Source organism: Periplaneta americana, chromosome 3 (genome assembly GCF_040183065.1).
Source record: "Periplaneta americana isolate PAMFEO1 chromosome 3, P.americana_PAMFEO1_priV1, whole genome shotgun sequence".
NCBI classification, from domain to species: Eukaryota; Metazoa; Arthropoda; class Insecta; order Blattodea; family Blattidae; genus Periplaneta; species Periplaneta americana.
Window position 1 is genome coordinate 151,120,998 of NC_091119.1, and position 26,814 is coordinate 151,147,811.

General features: G+C 34.8%; 1 protein-coding gene across 7 annotated transcripts; it reads right to left on the minus strand.

Annotated features, from left to right (window-relative positions):
• Positions 1-25,769, minus strand: LOC138696643 (histone-lysine N-methyltransferase, H3 lysine-79 specific-like). 7 transcript variants are annotated; one of them, XR_011331434.1, is made up of 8 exons: positions 25,642-25,769; positions 24,461-24,608; positions 17,016-17,105; positions 16,597-16,773; positions 13,182-13,237; positions 10,845-11,293; positions 9,099-9,716; positions 1-1,870 (listed from the first exon to the last, which is right to left on the minus strand). XR_011331434.1 is itself a non-coding variant. In XM_069821857.1 (7 exons), the coding sequence occupies exons 2-7, from the start codon at positions 24,542-24,544 to the stop codon at positions 9,241-9,243; spliced, it is 1,329 nt and encodes a 442-aa protein (XP_069677958.1). In that variant the 5' UTR covers positions 24,545-24,608; positions 25,642-25,769; the 3' UTR covers positions 4,327-9,240. The 7 variants fall into 7 exon arrangements, 5 of the variants coding, with proteins under 5 accessions (XP_069677958.1, XP_069677956.1, XP_069677957.1 ...); XR_011331433.1 differs by lacking the exon at positions 1-1,870 and adding an exon at positions 4,327-7,731 and having other exon boundaries at positions 7,811-9,716; XM_069821857.1 differs by lacking the exon at positions 1-1,870 and having other exon boundaries at positions 4,327-9,716; positions 16,597-16,770.
• Positions 25,770-26,814: the final 1,045 nt, after the last annotated feature.

The window sequence follows — 26,814 nt, forward strand, 5'->3', positions numbered from 1 at the left end:
AATTATTATAATTGTTTATTATTTACATAATAATGTACAATAAATAAGGGCATCTACTTTTTACATCACAATGTTCCCTTTAACCTTGTACAAGTTATTAAAATTTTTCAAAGGACTTGCAACCAAATAATTACATAAACGACATCCGTAACTTTGCATCTACTGTACGCAAAGTTTTAACCATTCAAGATGAAAGTGACATTACAAAATAATATAAGGATCAAGCTAAAAACCAGCAACCAACATGTAGTACAGGACACCAAAATATAAACTCGTACTAACAAATTATTTTCAACAAACTTGACATGTAATACATTAAGATGAGATCGTACATATTGTAAATGAGATCAATCTAGTAGGCATAATATTCAGAAGAAAATGTCAATGTTTGAAAGGCTCTAGCATAAATGACTGAGCTCCATATTTGAAAATGTTAATAAATTAGGCTCCAAGTATTTGTAAAAGGTGAGAGTAGATTGAGAACTAATATATCCAAACTTAGCTTCTAAAAAGATATCGGAGATCCTTTAGATCATTTCTCACAAGTGTTTATGCCGTAGGATAAAAATATGTAATGTTATTGGCGCAGCAATTGTGGCAAGTCCTTGATTCCTTACCCATTGTATAACTCGCAGTAGGTGTGAAGTTCAAAAATTGGGCACATGCATTGTGATGGGCGACAACAAGCACTGAAATTTCAATGCTACATTGTAATTAATTTCACTCTCAAGTTATCAGGCTTGGAGGAAATAAAATAACACTAAAAAACTAAACTTAATAATTTGTAATCACAGCATAAGTTCAAGATAATGCAGAGAAATTACACATTTTTTGTATAAATATATATACTGTATATATGCTTCCTATTACGTAATAATGCTAAAATTTAAAACAGGTTAGTAAGTATAAGTCGGTAAAAATGTATAAGTGTAATAGTGGGAAATGATCTAAAGAATACATGTTTTGTTAAAAACCAGCACGAAATTTAGAGCATATTTTGCTAGGAACTTTTGTATTATCAACTGTAATTACTATCATATAAAATAACAAGAGTAGAAGTGTAATTTTATTCTAAGAAAATGCATTAACTTACACATTTTACGATTTACATGTTAAATCTTGTCTAACACTAGACAGTAAAATCTATCATATGAAGGAATGAGAATGATATATTCCAAAGTCACACTATAACAAAAATAGTTTTTGTGCGAATTCAGGTCTTACACATATTAAAAAAATATTATAAAATTTACTCAATGATGATGTACGTATATGCTGAAGAAATTACGACATTACACCTAATAGCATTGAACTCTGAACTTTCAATATGCTCTCCTGCGAACTCTTGTCTGTGTGGCTTAGGACTATATCGTTCTCACCCCTTCATATCATAAAATATTACTGTATACCCAACAATTTCAAACATCGGTTTCTTTTACCACTATGTGTTTCGTTAATCTTTAAAGAAGTACAGCAAGATGCCAGATTATTTCGCAAATTCAAGAGTTCCAACATAAATAAGAGTGCAGACGAGGCTTAAAACACAAACACAAGACTTCTTATGAATATACCACATAAGACACAATAACAACTCGGGATAAAATAAGAGAAAGTGTGAAAACTTAACAATAGTTTAATTAACTATCAACAAAAACTGTTCAATTAATATAAAAATTCTAAAATCTGAAACATTCTGCAATATGTTATACTGCTCAGAAGAACCATCACGAGGTTTAAGTACTGTTCTGCAAACAGGTGGAAACATTAAAAACTATATTTCATCAATCACCAATGGCTGGAACCCCTTCATTACAGTCCTTCTCACTGGAATTTGAAGTTAACAATTGTTCTGAAAGGCTGAAATCTGAAACTTAAATTGTTAATAAAATTAATTTCACCATTATCTTTAAAACGGTTATTTGTGAAGAACACATACACTCAGGGACAAAAAAAACCGGACACTTCTATATTTGCTTGTATTTTGTTGCCAATTATTTCAAAATGAAACAAAACCCAGTTAAACAAAGTAATGTTTCATTTAGCACCTTATACGACAACATTTGAAAAAAAAAAAAACCTCTGATGAGAAAATTTACAAAAAATTACAAAGGGCGTGTAACTATGGCATCATTTGGTCTAACTTTTTTTCATTTTATGGTGCCTTAAACTCTTTTTAGTAACGGGTATTACCCCCTCTGGCTTGAATAACTGCATCCATACGTCTTGGCATGCTCTCAATTGGTTAGCAATGTCTTCTTGAGGAATAAGTTCCCATTCTTCGCCAAGTGCTCGCCTCAACACTTGTAACGATTCTGGTCTCGGTCGTCTATTCTTAACACGCCGTCCCAGCATGTCTCACACGTGTTCAATTGGGTTCATGTCTGGACTCCTTGCTGGCCATGGAAGAACATGGATTCCCACTTCTTGGAGATAATCTCCGACCCCATGGGCAATATGCGGCCGTGCATTATCATGCATTAAAACAAAATTATCGCCTACAAACTTGGCCAAATGGCACAACATGATCAGCCAAACATTCATTTATATATCTATCAGCTGTTAGTCTTCCATTTTCAACAAAAACCAACTCTGTACGAGCATCCGTACACACTCCTGCCCAAACCAGCACTCCACCACCTCCATGCGGCACATTTTCGGAAATGCAACACTGTGGAAATCGTTCTCCCCTCCTTCTCCAAAATCTTTCACGTCCATCAGGTGAGCACAGATTGAAATGGGACTCATCGGTGAACAGAACACAGCTCCACTGTCCATTTCTCCAATCCCTGTGATCATTTTCAAAACGCAGTCGTTCAACTCGATGCATCCTGAGAAGTCTGGGACCAGTTGCAGGTCTACTTGATATCAGTCCACTTGCTTTCAACCTCCTTCTAACTGTTTTGGCCAAAATTGGGCGTCCATGCATGTTAACAAATTGCTGGGCTACACTAGTAGCTGGCAGGTTGCGCTCCCTAAGAACTCTCAACACCATATACCTGTCTTCATTTGGGTTTGTAGCTCTTGGACGACCCGAACCTGGTCTTCTGGTATATTCTAGAGTCTCTCTATACCGTTTTATGGCATCATGGGTTGTGCTTCTAACCATATTAATAACATTTGCAATGTAACGTACACTGCGTCCATCATCGTAAAGAGCTACAGCTCGAGCCACATCTTCAGGTCGCATCTTGTTTTAAGACAAATGTTACAACCCCACTTAAACTCAGAAAATGTAAAAATAAAGAAATAACTAATGATAACGATAATGAAGCACAAAATGGTTGAGACAAAATTGTTATAGCTGAGACTCCGAAAGCAAAATTGGAATATTTGGTTGTAATGGCTTGTTTATAAAACAAAAAACAATCAACAATGTATACACGTCTCCATAACAACAGATAGCTACCATAATATTGTATGAGAAGATAATGTTTTGCAAAATACCAGCAAATATTAAAGTGTCCGGTTTTTTTTGTCCCTGGGTGTATTAAGAAAATATTAATTTTGAACTTTGTAACACAATATTACACTAAACACAACACATTCAACAAAATGATGCAGAGCGATAGATTGTTGTTGTTGTTTAGTCAACTGTCCGAAGACAGGTCTGAACCTCATAAGTGTTACCAACAAAGCACAACTTATGAGGCAACTAGGCCAGGAGATAATGGAGTAGGGTGGCCAGTTCCTTTCCCCCTGCAATGCATACATCACTGATTAGTTACATGTACGCTAATCAAACTTCAGATGCATAGTGATAGATTAATAACATAGTAAGTATAATAATAAGAATACTTTGAAAAACATAATTATACAAAAAACTGACAGCGGAACCTTGGTTTCAAAAAGTTTGACGTAAATAAGTTTCCTGTTAAAATTATTTTAACCCTTCAATACAGACATATTTACGCCAAAAAATTCTCAAATACAGTTTCTGATGTTTAACTATGAAAATTTAAACCGTAACAGTCCATATACATCCTATCCAATAATTAGACAGAAAATGAACATGGAACAACCACGAGGTACTTGGCATGTTACATATAAAATTTACACTTTTTGTTCCCCGATTCTGTTATATGGTTCCATCACCCAGATTCGTCTTGTGATCCTTCCATATAGACGTATTTACGTCAAAAAAGAACATTATTCAAGCATATATTCAACAAGAGAAACGATAAATTCAGCTGAAGAAGATGAAAGTCAGAAATTTCTGCAAAGTGAACTATTGGAGTCACATTGCATAACTGAACATCTTGCAAGCTTGCAAAATAATGCTAACTTTTACAATTCGAGATGTCTAAGAATTGTTTCTGATAGCCTATATTAAAAAAAGAAATTGACATTATATTAATAAATAATGGTGTTACAAAATATAAAATTTATAGTACTTGTATTTGCAAGAAATTTTAAGCTAAATAAAAAAAATTCGCTTGTTTGGAACTGCATAAATTCAGCACAAAATTACTAAAATAATCATAAACTTCCATTCTTCCACCTTTTCTATTAAAAAAAATGAGCAATAAAGTAGTACAATAATACTCAAAGTCGTCATATGTTCAAGTACACTCAACTAATTATTTGAATGAATTAAATAATGCAAGTCAATCATCAAATAGAAGAACTATAACAAACAGCTGATTTGACATCCTCCACCTGAATGGAAAATATAAACCAGACATTTGCAAGTAGCAATTTGTATGACATACGACTACAGTGTATTAACACTGGTCAAGCACAAGAACAAGGGACATATCAATTTCGTTCAGAATGAAATAAATTATTACGCTGGTTAAACATGAAACTGATGTCCACATGGTTTGTAATAACACACACATTGACTGAGGACGTAATTTTCATGACCCTTGTAGTTTCCTAAATTGAAATAATAAAAGAATCTTTTCATTAAAGACTCGCTAATTTTAATGATGCTGAAACTGATCAGGAAGAGAAAAAAGAAATTGGTTGGATCACTAGCTGAGAAGAAACTGCCTACTGAAGGATGCACTGGAAAGAATGCTGAACGAGAGAAGAGTTTGGGGCAGAATAAGATATCAGATGATAGACGACATTAAGATATATGGATCCTATACGGAGACTAAGAGGAAGGCAGAAAATATGGATGATTGGATAATGCTGGGTTTGCTGTGAAAGATCTGCCCTTGGGCAGAAAACTATGAATGAATGACTTAATTAATAATTTTAAAATAGTTGTGATCATTAGTAGAAAAAATTAGAGCATGGCGGGGAAAGACCAAACAACATTTGGAGAAGAAATTAATAAAAAGAAACAAAATTCGTTTATTTTATGCACAATTTCCACTGTTGCTATCATTTCATTTCCTATTCATAATTCACACTTTCTTTCCCCTTTCCCTATATTTTGTTCGTACCATCTGCACTAAAGAAAATAGATTTCCTGCTTTCTTTTAAGAAAACTTGTAATCATTTACTATAACATAATAAAGTGTGTATCAGCCACCTAGATCGGGAAATTGGCTGACCACATACCACACAGGAAGCTAGGTTTCTACTGCTAAACGAGGATGTGTGCTCTCAGGAGTCAACTGGATTAAAACTTAAGGATACATAACACAACATTCGGTACTCACCCTGCTCACAAAAAATGCTGTCTGTGATGTCTACTTTCTCTTACACATATTTCACACATTAAGAAATTGTCATTCACATGCATCAGAAAATCGATTTGAGATCAATTTCTTAATTATTTACTTTTTCTAACACCCAATTACAAAAGTTAAGCATAAGATTGTAATCTCGGGACAGTAATTCATGAAATACTGGAATTCTGTTCGGTTTTAGTCTCAATAATTGAAGAGTCGGCTGGAACAATGTTGTAAGTTACAAAATCTTCATTCGGCATGTTTCTGTGTGTATGTCATGTTACCTTGCTATACTCCTTGGCTTGCAACTGTCCATCAATGTCCACTCAAAGGTTTGCTACCCTGGAACAACGTTGTACATGTACACATTTTTTCAGCTCCTGTAAATTTTACCAAATGTAACTTATAACTTTGTTCCAGCTGACACTTCAATTTTCTTGCCATTTCTGCAGGTGTTTCACAAATTCCTGTTTCGAATGCTAAAAGGCTCACAGACTTGCAAGGACTATACTCCAATGCTGCACCAATTTCATCAATTTTTTTCCTCCATAACAGCACAGTGCTTTTATCCTCTTTTCTTTCATAAAGCATATGATGGTAATGAAACAACACATTCTTTGTTAATATAAACAATTCATACGAGGCAAAGTCGTCTATGATCAATTCAATGAAGTTCTTCTGCTTTACAAATGAACACAATGCAAGTGCACATCGACCTTGTTTATTGTATTCTGCGTAAATGTTTGCATTCTTTTAAAAGTAGAGACTCACCATTCTGCTCCTCCAGTAGTCAAAGGAATAGTCACCATGATGTGCAAGAATTTGGTAGTCTGTCATAAAACATTCATCAAATTGTTTTCTTACAGACAGTTTAGCAAGTTTAATGCACCTGACGCATTTGCAAAATCTGTTCGATTATATTACAGCATATTCAATTCATGACGAAATCCCTGAGAGTTCATTTTTACCAAATAAGCAGCTGTTTTGAATTTGCTTTCAGAAAAAACAATGTTGACAGTTTCAGTGAAATCTGTCAGACTAAAGAAAGAAAGGAGCTGCCAAGGCGACCGAAGATGGGGTATTTGAAAGTGACAATCAATGAGTCTATGTTCACTTATAATGCAGTAGAAACTACCAACTCCCTCATCATGCTAGACACTCAAACTTTCCATTCGCAATACCTTCACTCCACGGCTCATCTAAGCTACTGGTTCTTAAAAATATCTTCACATTTGGTAGTCTTAATAACAATTTCAAACATGTTTACTACCATTACCAATTTTATTGTGAAGAAGAAGAAGACGACGACGAAGAAGAATCCATGATATTAAAAATATTTCACAAATTACTGTAGGGGTATTCCTGCCTCAGAGCCTTTATTTCCAAGAAGCAGTTGATAAATGTTTAACATTTTAGCCTGGAATATCGAAGAACTCCCTGATTTTGGCTACATGATATAAAAATTATGGTTTATTTAACGACACTCGCAACTGCAGAGGCTATATCAGCATTGCCAGTGTGCTGGAATTTTGTCCTGCAGGAATTCTTTTACATGCCAGTAAATCTACTGACATGAACCTGTCACATTTAAATTCACTTAAATGCCATCGACCTAGGCTGGGATCGAACCCGCAACCTCGAACACAGAAGGCCAGCGCTATACTGACTACGCTACCTAGACTGACTATATGGTATATCCTACCACATTATAGGCAGATGAATAAAATATTATTTCTCTCTGTAAATACCTTATAAGTTTCGTGTTTAGAGTAATATCTGTACTTCACTTCTATTGAACTAATTCTAATGGTTCAACACAAAAATACGAGTTCTTGCATGTATTTATAATTCTATGGCTCAGTGCGAGAAAATTGTAGAAATCCTCGGAAAAAAAAAAGTTATTAGTAATTTATACACTTAAATATTTTATTTATCATCCCTCTTACTGTGACTGTTGTTTAGGCCTAAGTATCCACATCAGACTTACAAGACAACATATTGCATTACTAGCATTGTACAGACCCAGAAACAAAATTGGGCTACCTGAATTTTCAAAGTTCCATTTCCAGTTCTTGTATTTATAATTCTGTGGTTCAGTGCGAGAAACCTAAATTTTCCAAGTTCCAGTTATAACATACTGCGCATGTGCAGTATGTTATAACTGAAAATTGGAAAATTCAGGTGGCCTAAATTTTGTTTCTGTGCCTTTACGCTTGCAATTTTCTTTAATTTTGATTTTCTCAGAACAAGCTATGTAGGGGTTAAAGGGTTCTTGCATTTGAACCAGAGAACTGGTTGGTTGAACTGAAGAAAGTCATTTAAAAGCAATCTGTTACACAAAATCTTAGCCATCCAAGATGAAAATCAGAGGTTTCACTATGCACTTAGTCTCTCTTCCTCTGTTTTGAACTTTATTACCAACTAGACTAAATGGAAATTCACCTCGAACAGATATTGTATATGTAAAGTGTCGTATTTCATGTAATAAAGATTATGCTTTGAGAATCAAATATTCAATTCGCTTCGTTTAGCATGTAGTAGGCCTAGTACAAAAATAAGGTTAAGGGGAAAGTTGTTTAAGAGTAACCTACTTAGGCCTACAAAGTACATAAAAGTGAATTACATCATAAAAACACATATTCAATGTAGGCAGAATTAACATACGAGCTCATGTCATTCATGTTAGAAAAACGAATGAACAGTTTTTCTCACTTTACGAAGTAATTTGTACTATATGAATACAATAAATTATTAATCGCAAACATTAAAATAGTGTTTGGTTCTGTTACTGGACAGAAGATACCTTTAATTATATTCAGTTCCACTTCGACCTCAAAAATACATTATAATGCACCATGCATGCATCAGTTCAACATACTACCATTTTCGGAAAGTGATCACTGTACCAGAAATTAAAATTTCACACAGTTACAACAAACAGTTGAATTCAACTCCCAACAAGAGAGTATTTTAATTTTCATAAAATATGATTTTTACTAACATTTAAATAGATTTGTATATTTGAATCATTAAATGAGAATAGTGTAGCCATGATCATTTTCCATGGTACAAATTTATACAAATACTCAGAGGATGACATTTATACGTAATAGAAGGAATATCCAATGCAGAGACATTCCCTGATATCCAATGTCAGTAACCACAAAGTAATAAATATGGAACTGACCTATAATAAATATCTCTACTACATAACAACGATTTTCACAAGTGGACTGACCAGTAACACTGTTATACAGCGCAACATCAACTTCGTCCTCCAGGAAACACTAAAAGTATAATAAAAATTACCGTGTACCTATATCCAGCAAGATTTTAAATCCTGAATAGGTTCCAGTTTCCGCATTTAATTGGACATTTAAATGCAAAATGGAAGCTACTATATAAATTTACTTCAATACCTTGTACACAATACCTCTATTTGGAAATGCAATGCAGTAAATAGAGGTTACTGACCTGATTGTCTGACGACGTCATACAAGACGACTGTCATCAGAACATACATGCAAAAATACTGGCGCAGATTCTTCAAGCAGGTCAGTTATTCATGGTTTGCTGAGGAGAACACAGGTAGATGAACGGGTATCACAAAAGTTGCTCACTTTATCGATTCTATTGGAGTTATTGTTGTCTGCTGTGTGAGAAGTCTCTTTAAGAGGAAAGAATTTCCTTCCCAAGAATCTTTGAAATGCACTGGAGATGTATTATTTGGGTAAGATTTCTGTTTAAAAGGAGGATGCCATGGCATGTAAAAACACTTTTTGTCACTGTAGTCTGATTGAGATCTTGATATGCTTGTAGTATTTTCAAAAGAATTAGTGTTCCCACACTGTAAGTCAAATCTGCTGTCCCAGTTCATATGCAAACTCTCACTGACTGAAGAATCAGACGTTCTCTCACAAGGAGGGACGTGCATTTTATCACTTGACACGCTGCTTTGTGTCTCCCGAGGCTCGGAGCCAACTCGAGGAAAGATTTCAATTTCTTCTAGAAATTTTGGAAATGCCACAGATACTTGTAGAAGTGGTCCAAACAAGGAGTGCTCTGCTTGACCATCTTGACCCCAATGTACACCTAAAAGATAAACACAAGTTATACAAACTGAGTTATCACATCTCCTTGAACTTGGGGAACAATGTGAGGAATGTACATGTAACATACATGAAGTGCTGCGCAAACAGTTGTGTGTGTATAAATAAAATCACTAACCAACAAATAAAAACAACATTCAAAATATGATAGCAAACATAAAAGGTAATTTAAATTGTCCTTCATCATTATCATAGTCATCGACTTCATTTTTCTTAAGAAGGTTTGGGTACTTAATTTCACTTTAAACTACAACACATAGGATATTACAGGAGTTACTTTTACTGTATTAGTTGTTGTTTAGTCAATTGTCCGAAGACAGGTTTGAACCTCATAAGTAACACTCATAAGCAGAGACCGGAAGTTTAGGCACGTAAAAAGGCATCATAAATAGCTAAAATAGGCAATAAAAGGCAATTACAAAAACCTTGCACTACACCCACAACCTTGCACTTTCCACAAAGGGATTTTGGCAGCAAGAAAAGCTTTACATAAGTCGAATGCAATTACTGTTGGAAGCAAAGAAATCTTCTTCCCAGTAGCCTTGGAAAGTGCATTTTTGTGTTTGGTTGTACTGATATGTTGCGATATGAAATATTTAGCTAGCTACAACAATGTCGCAAAGAAAACTGAAAGAAAAATAACCGTTAAAAATAACGTCAGGCTCATTGTTGCCTTGTCACATAAACACAAGCGATAATTAAAACACTTATTGTTATACATTTTTGCAATCAATTAAAATATACCTGTAGGCAATTTTTAATAATAAATTAATAAATAATTAAATAAAGAAAAAAAAAAGCATTTATTTGTAAATTAGGCATTTATATTAAAAAAGGCAGAAAAGGGCAACATAAAACTGTGACGTTTCAATCACAAAGGTATAATTCGTACAGATTTACTTTCAAAATGAAGATAGATTGAACACATTTAAAAAGGCATTCCGGTCTCTGTTCATAAGGCATCACTCATGAGGCAACTAAGCCAAGAGGTAATGGAGTAGGGTGACCAATTCCTTTCCCCCTACTGAACATTAAACTATTGACTGTATACATTTTACTTAAATCTCTCTACTGACATGCTTGGCATTTTTTATAGATATAGTGAACTCACCATTTTGCTGTTCAGTTCTAATATGTAGTCTTTTGGTCCTATCAGTCTGCATTTCAGCAGCTCTCTTGAAGCGCTTCCTTTCAGTGTCCTTACGTAATCGTTCTGTTCGCTCAGCTTCTGACTCAGTGGCTCTCTTAAAGCGTTTCCGCTCATTATCCCTGCGTAGTCTTCTTGCTCGTTCATCTTCGGTTTCTGTGGCTCTTTTGAGACGCTGCCGTTCTGCATCTCTTTTCAGTCTTTCTGCTCGTTCTGCTTCTGTCTCTGTTGCTCTGCGATCAACATTACTACGCAGCCGCCTCGCTCTTTCACTTGCAACCTCAGCAGCTCTCTTAGTACGTTTTCGTTCAGCATCTTTGCGTAGTCGTTCGGCTCTTTTCTCTTGAGATTCAGTGCATCTTTTAACACGCTGACGTTCAGCATCTTTACTTCTTCGTATTGAAGAGATGTTTCTAATGTAAAATATGTATATTTATTAAACAAAAATACTGTTACCTTCAATATTCAGCATAATTAATCAGTGATTCAGTAATCATTCAGTAGTGAAACAAAAAACACAAATTCATTACACTAATAATAAAAATAACTATTTAACAATAATATTTGGCTTAAATACTTGAGATTCTAATGATTAACACTGTATTTCATATTAACAAAACATACCCACTACATACACAAAGAAATTGATATAAATTTACAAAAGGCAGTGAATTAAATACACTGACAGACAAAACAAACCCATCACTTAGAAAATTAAAACAAAATTAAGTTTCAAGCTCAATTACGTAGTAATTATAAAACTGATCGTTTATACATCAATGTGGAATTTATTTTTTAAATTTTTGTGAACATGCACTGCTAAATATTACTGTTTTCCCTCCATTTTCTTTCGCAACAATAGTTTTCTCAAAATTGTCCAGTGTATGCGATTATTGCACGTCAGTCAATCACAAACATTTTTAGATGTTCTATCGGTGAATTGCTTCTCTTTCTTTCTGTTAATTCAATAACATAATTTCTACAGTCCAAACCTGCCATTTTACCACTGAATTCCACTCAAAAGATGCCTTTAAATCCTGAAAGTGTTGCAACGGCAGTCACTTTGATTGATGACGGCCAGAGCCTCTGTTATGTTGCTACCACCATACAAGCACCATACTCCACAGTTCAAGAAGCTGTGAAATGCTTCAGATAAACTCAGAGCTACGCAAGAATAGGCCTACCTTGATCAGGCAGAAAACGCAAAACTTCGAACAGTGATGACCGATTTATTACCAATCAAGTTCTGAGAAATCCGAAAACAATAGTGGTAGAAGTCCGAAATCGAATGCAGCATGTGCGGGGTGTCAGCATGAGTGAAAGGACGATTCGGAGACGATTAAGAAAATCCAACCTATGGACGCGCCAATCTGCTACAGACCCAGAATTAATCGCACAGCATCAAATCACCCAACTTCACTTTGCTTGTCAGCACTCAGAATGGACAATGTATTGGTAATGGAACAAAGTACTGTTTTCTGATGAGTCCAGGTTCTCACTGTGAGGTCCAGATGGTAGGCAGAGAGTGTGGAGACAACCTGAAGAGTGGCACGCAGAATGCACATTCTCTCCAAGAACATCTTTTGGCAGAGGTTCCATAATGGTGTTGGCCAGCACCTCCTCCATGTCTCATACAGAACTGATGTTCATTAAGAATGAAAATCTCAACACTCACCGCTACATTGAGGGAATTCTCACTCTCCACGTTGTACCATATGCTCCACTTATTGGGGACGAGTTCATTTTTATGTATGATAATGCATGCCCCCATGCTGCATGCTGTGCATCATTTTATCTTGCCATTATGAGGATTGTTCAACTACAGTGGCTAGCACGCAGTTCTGATGTAAAGTCCATTGAAATATGAAATATGTTGGATAGGCGCATCCGAGGTCAGGTTCCTGCTCCAGAGACCCTCTTTCAACGGCGTGCAGCACTCCAGGAGAAATGGGATAGTATTCCACAAGAAGACATCGTACCATGATCGAAAGTATGCCCAGGAGAATGGTGGCTTTAATTAGGGCCAAAAGGGTTTGCACGAATTATGTTTGTATGTTTCACGTGGGTTATGAATTCTTTAATTTTTGTAGATCATAACTTCCTTTTTAGTTTTATAAAAATATACAAAATAAATTCCATATTGTTGCAAAACCGATCAGCTTCATAATTACTACATAACTGAGCTTGAAACTTGTTTTTATTTTAATTTTTCAAGAGATCGGTGTTTTTCTTGTCCCTTGGTGAATATTAACATGTATTTTCCACCAAATATAACACAGAAATATATTTTTAAATACATACCTGACTCTCCTTTTGTGGGAAAGTTTCCACATACTTGCCACATCTTTAATATTTTCCTGAAAAATAAATATTACAATAAGACAATATATTTTTAAAATATGCAAACTAATTTAACTTAGTAGGCAGCATAATAATAATAATAATAATAATAATAATAATAATAATAATAATAATAATAATAGTAATAATAATAATAATAATAATAATAATCATGATGATGATGATGATGATGATGATAATGATGATGATGATGATGATAAAAAACATCATAGAACATGAAATTTCTTCCAAGTCCAAACAACGTCATTTTCATGTTTTTGTGTGTGCTGAATGCGAAAATGAATTTCTTTCTATTTTGTATCACCTAAGGTTTTTGTCATGTACCATCAAACTACCTCTTTAAGTAACCACTCCACAAAGGAGCATCTGTTATCCACAATGAGTTATAAACTAATGCACTTTTTCAATTTTATGACGTGTTTCTGGTTTATATTGTTTCATAAATAACAGTATTCTTCTGTTAGTGCACAAATAAAAAAAACTAGGGTCACGTGTGTTTATCTTGGCAAAATTAGGAACATTTTGGTGTGTTTTGAGGTTAGCAATCACCTTTGTTATTGCAGTTTAAAAATTAAAGCTAAGAGAAGAGAATTGCAGTAAATTGTGATTTCACACATATAAACAGTAAAAAGTACATTTCAAGTTAACATTACCTAAAAGGTTGTGTGTGTTTGGAGGAGAACTTACTGCTATGTTTAAAAAAAAATAATAATAAAATTTCTTTAACTGAAAAACAATATGAAATGTACTTTAGTTATAAAATGAGAGATCAGGAAACAAGGTGGGCACCTCATGTGTGTTGTAACAGATGTTCCCAATATTTTTTAGAGACTGATTGAATGGTATCTATCATTTTTGGACTTGCTTTCAGCCATAATGCCTGTTATGCATAGTAATTCCCTTCCGAGTCTTAAGCCACCTGAGAAATGGACCCCAGATAAGGGAACATCTAACTCTTCCCCTGAAGACTGGAATTTCCTTCACTCTTGACTCTAATTCTGAATGTGTAGACTATGAAAAGCTCCATTTAATTTCACAATAAGAGTTAAACAATCTTGCAAGAAACCTAAATTTCACCAAAAGCCATGCTGGACTAGTAAGTTCTAAACTACAAGGATGGCATTCATCTACTGGGCACTACAGTATTGTCTATCAAAAGCATTATCATAGCTATCAGGTTTTCTTTCTAAAAAGTGAGCTTGTTTATTGCTGTGATGTAAACGATTTGCTTCACTTAGGTAAAGAACATATTTCTAATAATTTGCATCTCTCCGTAAGTCAAGTTTGAAAGCCCATATTACAACACAATAGAAATCTTTATACAGTAGAACCCTGGTTATCCGTCACCCTATTAACCGATTGGCGGATTATCCGATTGTCTATTTCTCGCTCTTCTTTTTCTTCAGAAATAAATAACTTATATGGAGTAGGCCTACTGTTTTGTGCAAGTAGGTTCTACATATTTTTGCTAGAGAGTGTTATTACAAGCCTTTATCGTTACACAGCATTGCCTACTGTTCAAATTGCCGTTCTATAAATATAACTTGTATATAAAATGTCTTCCACGGATGATAACAGAAAACGTGTTGTGCTAAGTATCGAAAAAAAAATGGAAATAATTGAATGATTTGAGAAAGAGAAACTGTGGCTCATCTCGCATCAGAATACAAGATTGGAGTTACAACTGCGCGATTTAATGAAGGAAAACAAGGATAAAGTGTAAAAAATTATATAAATCTACAACATTAGACCTCCTTTATTCCTATCTTTCCTGAGACAGTCATTACAAAGGGCTTCCTTGCTCCTTAAAATCCCGTCGTTGACAATCAGACTTAAATTAGTGAACTTCTGCTTCACTACCTAGCGAGTTTAAAAAACCATGAAGGAAATAACGAAATATTTCATTGTACGGATTATCCGATTTTTTCGATCAACCGTTCAGTCCATCCCCTTCATTACCACGGATAATAGAGGTTCTACTGTATCTCAGTGCCATTTATTTTTTTAATTGGTTACTTAACGACACTATATCCACTACTAGGTCATTTAGCGTCAATGGAATTGGTGATAGAGTGATGGTGTTTGGTAAGATTAGACAGAGGATTCGCCATAGACTATCTGACATTCGCCTTACAGTTGGAGAAAACCTCGGAAAAAACCCAACCAGGTAATCAGCCCAAGAGGGAATCAAACTCACGCCCGAGTGCAACTTCAAATCTGCAGGCAAGTGTCTCAACTGACTAAGCTATGCTGGCGGTCCCAATGGCTTATGATATGAATATGAAACATATCAGAACATGGATATTTTTCTGAAATCTGTAAACTATTCTGAACATAAACTGCAAGTATATGAGAACTGAGAGTGATTGCTCTTCTAACTGCAATGCAACCAGGATACAATGTTTTATTATATTCGTATGATTGGAGCAGTTTGGGATAAGAATCATTACAAAATAAGAGTGATTTTCGAGAAAAGTTTAATTTCAATACCTTAAATGCCGTTTATTTAGACTTACATATTATATAAAATAATATTATTAATAACAGGTTAGTGTTCTACAGTTGTCAGCAGTTTAAAATTATATATCAAAAGGTTTTCAATAGTTTGAACTAATGTTTTCTTTTTTTATTCTATTTCTTATTTTCTTTCTACTTTTTTTCTTTTATATAATATACTCATAAGTAAACATAATCCGTGGTGCCACAGCCCTTGAAGGGCCCAGACCGACCAGCCGGTTGTTGGCCTCGCGTTCACATACCGAAGCAAAGATGTGACAATCATCCAACCAGAAAGGAGGTATCATGTGGTTAGCACAATGATCCCCCCAGCCGTTATAGCTAGCTTTCACAATCGAATTTTGCTACCTATTGTAGCTCCCCAAGTGCATCACAATGCTGGGTGGACACCGGTCCCATACGCTGGCCGAAATTTCATGAGAAAATATCTTCCCCCATGAGGACTCGAACCAGCACGCATTCTATAAAGCTAGTCCTAGGCAAAATGCCTTAGCTCATGATGCCACGGCATGGGACATAAGTAAACATACTGCAACTAAATTAAAATATTACTATTTAGAGTTAATTTGTCAGAAGTCTATTTTTTTCAGATAACATTGTAGGAATTATTATTTCCATTAATCATGTATTAAATTGGATAACAAACTAAAATCGTCTTTAAAATAATAACTTTACCACTGCAATTTCAAATTGTGTATATTTTGTAACATATGTAATTACCGTTTAATTAATGTATATTTAAATTAGATAGGCCCATCTAGTAATATTGTACGAAGAGAACGCTACATTCGGTATTTCGATAAAACTTCGGTAAGACTTATAATTCATCTTCACAAACCTCAAGTTCACTCTTGACTTCAACAAAAGTGAAGGCATCTGAGAGCAGTTCTTGTCCAGTGCTGTACGAATGATCCACCTCATGATCAGAGTGTGGTTCATGCTTCACAGAAGACTGTGGTGTGCCTATTTTCAAGCAATTAGTAAAGTGAGGCTCAGATTCCATCTTCACACACTGCTGAAACAACAAGAGAAGTTAAATGAAGAAAATATGGAAATAGTAACACCGCTAAGCACATTAACATCGCACTTTGTTGTCCAATGCATCATGATTCAGAATTTAAAGTCCACAGTACTACAATTATAAATGTGATTACAATAAATTAAATTTCCAGATAAATATGGTATCAGCAAATGATAATCGCAAAGTAAAGGGACGTAACGAGTAAACTGCAAATAACTGTAAATATTAAAACTTACACTAACTTCAATCTCAGAAGTAAAAAGAGAAGCAATATCTGGTAACAAATGGCCATTATATGTGGACACACTGTCAGTTTCTGTTGCCATCTGAAATACAGTAATATTGCTAGAATTAGGTACTAATGAAATTGAAATTCGTTTATAACATATGACGTTATCTGGAAAAAGGTTTTTATTTTCAGATTCTACATGAATTTAAAATAGTGCACTGCGTTATAGGTATAAAGACATCAAATATTTCGAGTTAAGTGTAGGTTCCATCATTAGAAAAAGCAGAATCCAAAAAATAGGATCCCCCTTTCCTTTCCCTGATGACTGAACCAAATATTGTTGTTGTTCAGTCAACTGTCCAAAGACATGTCTGAACCTCACAAGTGATACCAAGAAGGCAACACTTACGAGGCAAGTAGGCCAGGAGATAATGGGATAGGGTGGCCAGTTCTTTTCCCCTCCATTGCATACATCGCCAATTAGCTACATATTACACTAGTCAGACTTCAGATGTATACAAACAATTGTTCTTCCTCTGAAACATATCATATATATGTTCTGAAATGGCGCTCATAGATTTCTCTCTCTTGTAAGTTCCTTATATATTTCTCGAGTTAAAAAAACACATCCACACCCACACCCACACAAAAATAATATACTTCAATGAACTTCGGACGTTTATCAATTTAGGTCTTCAATTCTGTTCTGGTGATCCTGTAAAATCTTTTATGTAAATGTATGCACATACGAACATAAAGAGTTTTTTTTTTTCAGTTTGCATACCAAGATAAAAAAATTAATGTTCACTAGCATATAATACAAACAATTTAATACCGAGAAACATGCATATTTTAAAATACTATAATAATAATAATAATAATAATAATAATAATAATAATAATAATAATAATAATAATAATAATAATAATTATTATTATTATTATTATTATTATTATTATTATTATTACTATTATTCGGGGCAGAAGAAAATATCAGATGATAGACGACATTAAGATGTATAGATCATATGAGGAGACAAAGAGGAAAGACTGGAGAATGCTGGGTTTGCAGTGACCTTCCATTGGGCAGAACACTATGGATGAATGAATGAATTTTATTTATTTAGCTAGTAAGCAAAGTGAGAACAATTCAAAAGTATACAGTAAAAAATATTTCTAGCCACTACTGTAAGAGCTAGGCTCGTGTATGGTGTGGTCTTAGCCAATAATATAAAATAAAATTTACAAAGGCAGTTTACTAATACACTTACTTACATACAGATGGCTTTTACAAAACCTGGAGGTTCATTGCCACTCTGACATAAGTCCACCATCGGTACCTATCCTGAGCAAAATCACTACCATCATATCGCACATTCCTCAAATCCATTTAATATTATTCTCCCATATACGTCTCAGCCTTCCAAAAGATGACTGTTTTCACATGTAAATGCTATTGTAACTAATACTAATAACACTTTATTGCCAGAACAAGATACATATTGCTTTTTCATATAAAATCACTTCAGCACCTCCAGAAAGAGGATCTCATTGTGTATACAAATAAGAGGTACTATAACCTTTTCATGAAAACAGTTACTTAATTTTATAGACACTCTGTATGTATTATGATCATTTAACTTAATTTGTCAATAATGCTCTATCATAATACCAGATTTTTTTACTTGTTATTTAATGACACTGCAACAACTATTGGGTTATATAGTGTCGATGAAATTGGTGATAGCAATATGGTATTTGGCGAGATGAGGCCGAGGATTCGCCATAGATTACCTGACATTCGCCTTACAGTTGGAGAAAACCCCGAAAAAACCCAATCAGACAATCAGCCCAAGCAGGAATCAAACTCACACTCGAGCACAACTACTAATCAGTAGGCAAATGTGCAACTGCCTGAACTACGCCAGTGGCTAATACCACATATTACCGTTTCTATTGTATCAAACCGAACTCACAATACTTATGTGTCATAATTTTTCTTCTTCTCCAAATTTAATTTTTCGGTTTTATTAAAATATAAATTCATATGGACTGAGTCGAACAACCTGACATTTTCGCACTGTTAACAGCAATGCAATATGTAAAGTAGAGAGTACTCAACCTAAAAAAAATGCATATTCTCTTAGCTAGCTCAAGAATATATTCTTCCCATCTTCACAGCAAAGTGGTTGAGGGATCTGACTCACTCTCTGAATCAGGCCCCACAGACCTTCATTTCTGCTGTGGAGCCTGATTCAGAGAGCAAGTCACATCCACATTTCGATGAACACAAATCAAGTCTTCACTTTGTTTCCTCTTTAGTACGACATACTGCCAACTGAAAGGCTTAAAGGCACTTGTTTCCCTTTCTAAATTACTTATTTACCTACTGGCAGATGCTGACACTGTCATTTTTCCCACAATCTTCGAGTACAAGCCCACAAACTCTTTTTTCGCTTGTGCCTCGTGATTAAGCTGTGGATATTGTAACAGATGTTCTTGGTTCATTTCTTCGTGAGGATAACAGATAGCTGCTAGAAGTGATGAGGAAGACAGTCAAATCCTAAGGATAACCTGAAATTGACCATAGCTTCTCAGCATCCTCTGAGTTTGACGTGACTTGCAAACTCTTCAACCTTTTCTCATTACTTTCCTTTTGCTCCTTCCTGACATTCTCTGAAGTTTGTATGTGCTTCCATCTTCCTCCTAAGACATATTTCAGGTTTTATTGGAATCTGAATTTCTGTTACTTTTTTGGTGAGGAAGTCTGCCATTTCATTTCCAGATATTTCAATGTGGGATGGTATCCATTGGAAATCTAACCATTTCTTATTATTTTTTAGGTATTTTCAAGAGAGTTCAACATTTTCTGAGGTCTCAGTTTCTAGGTTTCCATTGCAAGTGAGGGCTAGAATTATTGTTTTGTTGAATTTATTTTAATTGTATTTGAGGTTCCAGAGTGCAACTTGTAAGACTGGTTTCTCTCTCTTGGTGCTAACAACAATATTGTGACTCAACAAGCTATTGGTTATTTAACAATGTTGTATCAACTACTGGATTATTTAGCATCAATGGAATTGGTGAGATGGTATTTGGCGAGACAAGGCCGAGAATTCGTATGAAATTCGCTTACAGTTTGGGAAAACCTCGGAAAAACCTAACTAGGTAATCAACTCAAGCAGGAATTGAACTCACACCTGAGCGCAACTTTGAATCAGCAGGGAAATGCGCCACCGCCTGTGGTACGTCAGTAGCTTGAATAATTTAGAGTTATTGTTGTTGTTGTTTTCTAATGCCAGGCGTTTGACAATAAAGTCATTTGACCTCTTGCACTCCAATATTTTTCGAAGATATTATCATGGTCAGCCACTGAAGCACAGATTTTGAGGTGTTCCGAATCCATTTCTTGGTTTGAGTTGCACAATGGGCAGTTAGGGGACTGATATATTCCAATTCTATGCAGGAGTTTGGCCAAACAATCATGGCCTGTTGCCAATCTAAATGCAGCTACAGACGATTTTCGTGGTAAATCGGGAATTAACTGTGGATTATGATGCAGGGAGTTCCATTTTTTCCCTTGAGATTGTGTTATCAAATTTCGTTTGTTGAAGTCTCTTTAGCTGTTACCAAAACTTCTATTCCATACATATTTTTGGCTTCAAATACACTTTTTCGCTATACTGGAGAATTACCATGGTTGCTTTGAACCGTGCTGTTACGTTTACCACCAAATTCAAGTAAATACACAATGTTGCCAACATAAGAACATGACGTTCGTGTGTGGCGTAGTTGGCGGAAGAAATTTTTTTTCTCTCTTTCTCTGCCTCCTTCGTTCTGAACATTACTGAGAGATAGCACCAGTGTTAGCTACAAAGTGTATTTGCGCAAATATATTGCAAGTAGATTACGTGACTTATTACGTGTCTTAGATGAGAGTCTCGAGAGAAAACAGTTTTGTGCCATATTTCTTTTTTTTTCTCTTTGTCTACCTCCTTCGTTCTGAACATTATTGAGAGATAGCACCACTGTTAGCGACAATGTGTATTTGCGTAAATATTGCGAGTAAATTATGACAAGTGCCTTAGATGAGAGGCTCGGGACAGAAACAGTTTTTCTGTAGCGCATGCACGGACTTCTCATGCAGTGGGAGCGTGATCCTTACTTGAATTTATTTTCGCGTGTACATTGCAGATTAAATGACTGAGATCCCTTCTTGCTCCGGCTACAGACCTTGCATTTACGAAGGTTAGGTTAGGTTAGCTTAGGTTAGGTTAGCTTTGGTTAGGTTAGGTTAGCTTTGGTTAGCTTAGGTTAGCTTAGCTTAGGTTAGCTTAGCTTTGGTTAGCTTTGGTTAGGTTAGCTTAGGTTAGCTTTGGTTAGGTTAGGTTAGCTTAGCTTAGGTCAGCTTAGCTTTGGTTAGCTTTGGTTAGGTTAGCTTTGGTTAGGTTAGGTTAGGTTAGCTTAGCTTAGCTTTGGTTAGGTTAGTTTAGGGATAGGGAAGTGACAGGAGATTTTAACATGAAGTTCATTTACATATTATGTAATATAAATGTTATCATTTTCATGTATTCGATGAAACTTTTTAATTATAACACAAAATTTGATTTTATTCGTCCATGTAGTAGTTAAAATTATATAGTATGACAGTTTTTGATTCGTAATATTGATAAAAAAAATAATAGCCTATAATGAAAGCGGTGAATAATTTCATGGTCCCTAAAATTTTTTTTCGTAAAAGGCTAGGTATTTTTCTCTAGGCCTGAAATGAAGCAGCAACGCCGTCATAATTAAGTACTTTACGCTTTCGCGAACATTAACCGGAAATTTACTTTCCGTCATTTTAATGGTATTTCGTGAAACACACCTTTTTTACTGTTAATTTCCTTGTGATAACCTAGTTTATGATCTTACTACATCTTCATTTTCTTTTAATGCATTCAAAAAAACCGCCGTTGTACTACATAAAACCTTGAACTTGACTAATGGAGTGAATTATTTAAGAATATAGTCGCGAATTTGACTACCACCATTTCTATTATATTTTGTTTGATACGGCTCGGTACGGCCCGGTGACTAGTGGGCAGCAAGTAGCATCGACTATCGATATTGGTCTGCCGTGGTTATTATCCAGTTGTTCCTAATCTTTTGTTCAGGATTTTTCTTATTAAATGAATTACTTTCTTTTATCGAACACAGCAGTGTAGTGATTAATATGTCCACCTTGTACTCGGGAGGTCCAGGGTTCGATCCCAAGGGCTGGCTATCTTTATTTTGGTTTTTCGTGGTTTCCTAAGTCTCTCCAAGCAAATGCTGGGATAGTACCAATTACAAGAGCCACGACCCACTTCCTTCCCAGTCCTACAATCCCTTCATAACACAATTTCATATGTCCTCTTCACACCTTCTGTGACACACTGGCCAACAGATGTGTATCTCCACTCTATCAAGAGAAAAGAGCATTTAGAGGCAATTGCTTAAGAGTTTAAACACCTAACAAAAATAAAGAAAAAGTACAAGGATTTGCCTTGCAGTTGGGGAAAACTTAGGAAAAAACTTAACCCAGTAATCAACCATGTGCGATTCGAACTCACACCCACACAACCTCAGAGCACGAGTCCCACTTGTGATTCCTGGATCACACTGATGGTTAATCAACTTTTGCTGTTAATTCTTTCCAGCATAATTGTATCCTTAGGCGAAACAAAATGCACATGAATCAATAATGTGAATATGAATTTTAGGATTTTTCCAAAATGAATACGAAGTAATATCTAGCTCAAACACAGGGACAAATTTAATTTTAAATTAACAGAAGTAAATATTTCATCTCTTTCCTATTTGGTGTAGTAACTTATGTGTTTCACGCATTTCTTTGGCACACACAGTAATAAAAATACGCACACCAGACACGATTCCAAGATCCATTATAGCCCACAGAAGGAAGATATAAAATTGAACTATTTCCTTTTGTACTACATTAATCCACATTTACTCGTCTTGTCATCTGAAGTGTCTCTGAAGGATTGGGTCCTAAGCAATTTTTCCCCCTCAAATTTAAATATAAGTTAAAAAAAGATTATGTTTGTGTCATACTCTGAGTTTTTTTATTTCAAATATATATAGACCCATTAATATTTTAATAAATTACGATAGGTCTACTTAAATTATAAAAAGATAATCCATCTAATCACAAGCCTAAAAAAATTTAGCTTTTCGACCAGTTAGAAAAATCACCAAATCCATGAACAAAGAAATCAACAAAAATACAGCAACAGCTCTTTAAAAAGACATGAGAAAAGATGTGCACCGTTCCAAATATAATCCCTCACGTGCCAAGAAAACGAGTTGTGGAAGCTGTCTGACTGAGTACACGTCATTAATGCAATGGCAAAGAATCTGCAGAGAATTAAAAATTTTCAGTCGTCAATATGCCTACTAGCCTATGTAAACTGAATGAAGAAATTAATCGAAAAAATCTCCCTGTAATTCTGTTCATTAACTAGCCGAGAAAATATCTATGAGAATAGGGAAAAGTATGAATAGCTTCAATGTCAATTGTCTAGCATGAGACAGTAACATAATGTGCTAGTATGCATTAAATGCTTAATTTAGTGATTTACTTCAGGCACACTTCCGTACAGGGGCAGCTGCATTTCTTTAAGGTTAGAGCCTAGTTTAGGTGTGTGTGTATTAATCGAAAAAAATGTCACATAAACATGCGTCCTATTCTCAATATTTTCTAGGCCCTAATTTTCTATTAATACACACACACCTAAACTGGGCTCTAATCTTAGAAAAATGCTGCTGCCCCTGTTTGGAAGTGTACCCCTATTATTAACTGATTATGTGATATCCAAAGAGTTATCTGTGAGGTCGTGGATCTGCTGATTGATATCAGATGGAATTTTCACAATGTTTCTATATGGAGATATCAGAGTTAGTCGTCAGTACTATCTGGACTTGGAAGAAGAATCTGCACGTGGACAATACAATAGCCAGTTTCAAAATGTTGTTTACTACATAGATGAAATTATATTTATTAATCCTACTTAAAAAATTAAAGATTTAATAGCTTCAAAACAAAGTTATAATAAAAACTAAAATTTTGCCAAAAAAATAAAACAATAACCTCAAAATAAAAATTTCAACTGTACTTTAACCAAAAATATTCACTTACATACATATTCATTCCTACCCATTAAAAAAGTACAAAAATAATATCCATAGTAAATAGTACCGAATATTATATACGAAACATGTACCGAAGTAGAATGGACTTTCATTTCATCGGTATTTGAAATACAGATAGGCTATATCACATAGTGGAGTGAAAATGTTAATATGTGAGGTCTTCCAGATTTCTTTGCATTCTTAATCAATGTCTTCAAAGAAATAGGCTATGTAGTCTATTTTTTTTTAATTTACATAGAAATAACATGCCTTCTCATTTACCTTGAAATGTTTACTTTTCGATAAATTATATAATCCATCTGCAGCAATCCCTGTGATAGTAAAGAAGATCTGGAATGTGAACATCTAGCAAACTTCTCTGCATGTCAAGTGGCAGCATCACCTCCATAGCTAAGTTTCCTTTACGCACCTATCACATAACAAAATTTAAGTTTTTAAAAAATTAATTAAAAATGTACACATTAATGTATGTACTAGGTACAGTCAAATGAAAACGGGTCATCACATATAGAACTGAAGGCGAGCAAAATTGGTAGACTTAACCCAACATCAGTTTACTACTGATACTGATGTGGGTGGGAAAGGAGACAGCACAGTCACATAATCGGTGCACACTCGTTTATTGTTTTTTGTGCTAATTACTTATGATATATGATACCCTATAATTATATGCATAGCCTATATATTTTTTTTAATTTGGTTACTTAACGATGCCGGCATAAATTTCAGAACACGGATTCCTTCCTTTCCCTCTTACTTCAAAATTCCAACCTTGTACACACAAAATAACTTATTGGCACTGAAAAGTGCCCTGAGAGCAAACTCCGGATCGGCAGGCTAGCCGACTGAGTTACACTGGTTGCTACATGTAGGACCTACATTACCGGTACTCTAACATCTGAAATAAGTAATTAGACCATTAAATTGATACCGGCACCGAATCTCATATGACAGAAAGTGAGAACCGAACTGTCAATAATGATCACAGGATTCATTTAGCCTATTAGGCCTAATGTCACATTTAATGAAAAATAAGACTACGACAATCACATTTATTTCTGATATTTTATAATTATTACAATGTTAAATATTAACGCTTCGCAGTTTATATCTAACCAATGTACAATCTTTAACAGGTGATAAGGACCCTAATCAGCCAGGCATGAAGTGGTCCCATAACCTAACACGTAGGGATAATAGTGCCCAAATAATTCACATATTACGTAATACAGTTTTATAACATCGAGAAATACTGTACTATACTATGTACCCGATTCTAGGTTACAATAAATAACCATATTTCCTATTCAATTATCCAACCGGATATCTATATAATTTCTCTGCGTGAAGTCATTCTCACGTGTCCTAATTTGCAAAGCGCTTAATTCAATGATTTACCATGCACTCTAACTAATAATAATGGTACTACATCCATAACTTACCAAATATTATAAGATTATATCATGTAATTCGTTAATCATAGTATGCCATTTAATTCTTGATCGTGTATGATTTACATATACAAAAAAAATCAATTTGCAATAATACAATAATCCTGTTTGTGTATAGTTCGCCGGAAATTGCGATGAAGAAAAACAGGATAGCCAACAGAATGATCAAGATCAAATATATCCCAGCTGGCAGTGAATAGAGGAATCCATAAACATATAAACACAGTCTACTGTATAGTAGACTGTGATATAAATGTTCTCATTTTTTGTCAGTAGAATAATATTTGAAATCCTTCTCTCGCAATGTGATCGGGAGCAGCAACTTATTAAAGCTGAAATTATTTTCGTTGCGGAGGACGATCCATGTTGCATGAACTCCTGATCACATATCTGTCAGATTGTGATATCTGTCGTCGATTTGCAAAAGGGGACATGTCCAAAATAACCAAGTGTTGGAAAATCGCAAAAACTATAAGTTAACAAATTAAAATATTCATATATATTTTTATTAATTAGATCACTATGGTACATACATTCAGGGTCCATAAACATTTTACTTTTTTTAAGTCTGTTATTTATTTATTTTGCGATTTTCCAACACTTTGTCATTTTGGACGTATCCCCTTTTGCAAATCGACGACAGAATGTGATCAGGGGTGTCTGTTATTATTCCAACGATTTTATTGTCACTCGTAGATGTATCGTATAGTATAGCAACGAACTAAACAGCTTTTCCATTCTTGGTTCGCGCATATCAAACTTTCACACCAAATAACTGATAATGCGAGGCATGTGTGTTATAAAACGTAGCTGGTTTAGAAATTTAGATAATCATGAATTAATTATTTCGTGCTGAAATAATAATAAAATTAATATTCGAAAATGTAATTAGAGTGCGTAATTTTTATATTATTCATATAAGACTGAAAATTAGTTTTTCACATGGTGGGTTAAGCTGTGTATCCTGGTTGGTGGCTGTGGTCCAAATTCAACGACCAAAAGTACTTGTTGATAGTTTCATCAGATTGATGGCTCCTACAATTTCTGTTTTGTTTTTGAAGTCTGCAAATAGAATCTGTGACTTCTTTGAAGGCATTCTTTATTACTTCACCATCCATAACTCTTCTGAGTAAGGAGATAACTTTGTACGACGCAATTGTTGCA